Genomic DNA, 3,464 nt, shown 5'->3' on the forward strand with positions numbered 1-3,464 from the left:
AAAATAAATACTTTAAACCTAAAAGTATTTTAATAATTTTAATATTTAATTTAAAATAAAAAAAAATAAAAATTAGTTATTTAACTACCTTTTATTTTTTTTTATTTTATAAAAGTTAGTTATATGTATATATTAATCCTAACCCATTAAGTTACATTTTTATCAAAATTTGTATTCTTTTTTATGCTTTGATTATATCCACAATTTTAAAAATTAGTATATCTTAAAATATTTCTGGAAAATTAAACCGTTTTTTTATCCACTTTCATTTTATTTGACTAATTTATCAAAAAAAATCTGTCAAGTATGACAAACGGTGAAGACTATTTTCTATTGGCCGAATTATTTTCTCACATATGTTAGTTAGAGTATTTTTTTTTAGCTCTTAATTATTTTTTTCAAACCTTTTCTTATTTAGTGTTAACAGAGGTTGGTGTTTTATTGACATTATACTACAGTCATTGATTGATCCATATAGATTTGAACTATTTCCTCTAACAATTTCATATTTTTTTGGTTGGTTTTTTATCGATATTATTAGAGTCATTGATTGGTCCATATAGATTTAAACTATTTTTTTCTAACATTTTTCAGATTTTTTGTAATAATTATTTTTCATCAATGTCTATAGATTTACTTTTATCAATGTCTTATTGTGGCAATTTTTGCATTTATTATTTCTATATTTGGTAATGATTGAAATATTATTTCAAAAATTTGAATTGTCTTCTTTAAATAAAATTGTTGGATATGTATTTGCAGTTGTATTATTTATTTGTTATAGTTACTTGCATGTCTTGCACGTAATAAAATTAAGATATAATCAACCATATCAATTATATCTTAATTATAATAAGGGAAAATAGGTAAATATCTTATATTCATAATTAATTGTATCTTAATTATAATTAATTGTAATTAAAACTTAAATTATAATCAATTATATCTTAATTATATTTTAATTTTTTCATATTTTTCTTTCTGGTATGTAATTGATGTCTTTGATTCAAATTTCATCCCTAATCAATTATGACATAGAAGTTGTGTACCCCTACACGATTTTAACATTGGATAATCGATTACATATGGTTGTAGTCAATTACTTAAAACAAAAAAATGTGTAAAAATGCACTACTTCATCTTTTTTTATTATGGCAGTGCAAATGCACTACTTCTTTACTTGAAGTTGTGTGAGGAGTGTACTACTTATCCATACAAGTAATTAAAAAGAAAATTGTCTAAAACAATAGTATCCTAAATATTTTTGTCTAAAAATGTAAAAAGACCAAAATTCTGACTAGTGAAAAGCATTTGTATGAGATCAGTGTAATCTGAGTATATTAAATAATATATATAATTATTATTTTATTTAGAAAAATGAAATTCACAAGCATTCAATTCTTTTTCATCTTTCATGACTCAGCAAAATTAGTAGTTGGTGTAACTTCTGTTACCATTCATCTTAACAGGACACGCTTACATGAAAGTTTTCGTCATGAAAACTTTCGATACATAGACCATTATACTCATATGAGCTGATTACCAAGACAAATCATAATCTCTGATAGTACTGTTGGGTCTATCAAGAAGAATGTTCACTGGAGAGATAAACACCAATGAAATCTGAACCCAATTATATAAGAGATTGTCATCACTTTCTACCAAAAACTTTAAGACAATAGATTAATGGGTCTTTCACCTAGTGTTCTACTTTTTCATTTTTATCCAATGTGAGTCTTAGACTTACACTTCCGCCAAGATGATCTTCTTGAACATTCTTCCTCTTTCAAAACGTGTTTCTTCTTCCAATATCCAGATCGGAAACCACCGTAACTCCACCCACGGTATCAGCTCTGACCCCTTCATGGGCCAGGCCATGTCTTCTCCGACATGTCCCCAAACAGGGTCGTGTCTGGCCAAACGAAGCGTATCTGACACCGCGTCGTGCACGCTTCCATCATGAATCCGTGTCTACTTACGAAGTGGGAAGCGCGGCTCGGAGGCCGTGTCTCGGAACTTCATGATGACTCATAGTTAAGGAACACCTTCTTGAGTGTATATTTCAGTTTGCAATGCTAAGATATTTGTAAGATTGAGAGTTGTTTAATCTTTTTAACAATGTCAATATATGGAGGATTTTACCTACATCGTATTCGGTTAAATTGATGTGTATAGAATATGCATTTTCAAGCTAATCACTTCACATACTTTTCAAGTTTGAAACAAATGGTGTTGTAATTGGTACCCATGAAGTAATTTACAATGCACTCATTCGCCACATTGACTTTGGCGGTTGTTGCAACCACGTATTTTGTTGTTTAATTTCTCTATAAATATAAAGAGAGTGAGAGTATTTTAATTAGAGAAAATAAAAAGGCTATTTAAATGTATGCTGACTATCGAAAATTAAGATAATTTATTTGAATAAATGAAGATAAGTAAATAGAAAAAACACATTATTTTCTTGCTATATCAAAATTTGAATAAATAATTAAAAAACAAGCGTAAGTATTTCAAACACGTATGAAAACAAAAGTCATCCATGATGCTATTTATAATAAGAATGAGAGTTAAATTTACATTTAACAACTTACACCAAATCTCATTACCTCTACCTACATGAAGCTCAAGAACTTAAGACTTAAGACTGATTACGTTAATTTTGTGCATGCTTAAGGAAAATGGGGTCGGGGCAGTTTCACTTCATTTTTCTGTGACAAAATATTACCTTTTCTACAGATCCTACTTAAAGTTACCACGCAAGCACTCATCAACACAACAAAATCCAACCTCGTCAATCAAAAACACTCACTCTTGTAAATGTCTACATACGATAAACCAAAATTAACTTTGGACAAAACAAGGAATGAATTTGGGTACGTGTCTATTACTATTATACTATACTGTGTAAATCAGTTGATGGTTGATTTCTTATCAAAGCTACCGAGTAGCTGCCTTGAACGAACCCTGACTTGTAATCGTACAAGTGCGTGCATACACTGCATTGCTATACGTGATTGTTTCCTCACCCACACCCCACGAACCAAAGCTTGCACCTTCACTAGCCCTTTTAATGCTTTATATGCTCTTCTTGCCTGTCCAACAAATAATCAACTCAATTATGCTTGTATGAGTAGTGAGAATTTCAATATCAATTCATAAAATCAATGAATGTTTAAATCAAAGAAGAATTGGTTTTGAATATATTATTATAAGAATGCATACTAGATGTCCCCTGAAAAAAGCTTGGATCTTAATGGCCGCAACATCTTCCTTGGTGATTGCAGAAACAGGTGTTGGTGTTTGTGTAGGGAAACTGAAGTCTTCATTCCTGAGTATGGCTTCTTCGCATTCGTTAGTGCAAATACTTGTGCGTGGGAGAATGATGTCTTTGTTGGATGATCTGATGAATCTTCCGCGAAGAATTCTGAACCATTTTTGCGACACACCCATTTTACTTGTTT

At 30.1% G+C, this 3,464-nt stretch overlaps 1 protein-coding gene across 1 annotated transcript; it reads right to left on the reverse strand.

Moving 5' to 3' along the window:
• Positions 1-2,591: 2,591 nt before the first annotated feature.
• On the reverse strand, positions 2,592-3,464 carry LOC108328513 (protein IQ-DOMAIN 20). Its single transcript, XM_017562392.2, has 2 exons — positions 3,226-3,464; positions 2,592-3,095 (listed from the first exon to the last, which is right to left on the reverse strand). The coding sequence occupies exons 1-2, from the start codon at positions 3,451-3,453 to the stop codon at positions 2,913-2,915; spliced, it is 411 nt and encodes a 136-aa protein (XP_017417881.2). The 5' UTR covers positions 3,454-3,464; the 3' UTR covers positions 2,592-2,912.

Source organism: Vigna angularis, chromosome 1, assembly GCF_016808095.1.
Source record: "Vigna angularis cultivar LongXiaoDou No.4 chromosome 1, ASM1680809v1, whole genome shotgun sequence".
Classification (NCBI taxonomy): domain Eukaryota; kingdom Viridiplantae; phylum Streptophyta; class Magnoliopsida; order Fabales; family Fabaceae; genus Vigna; species Vigna angularis.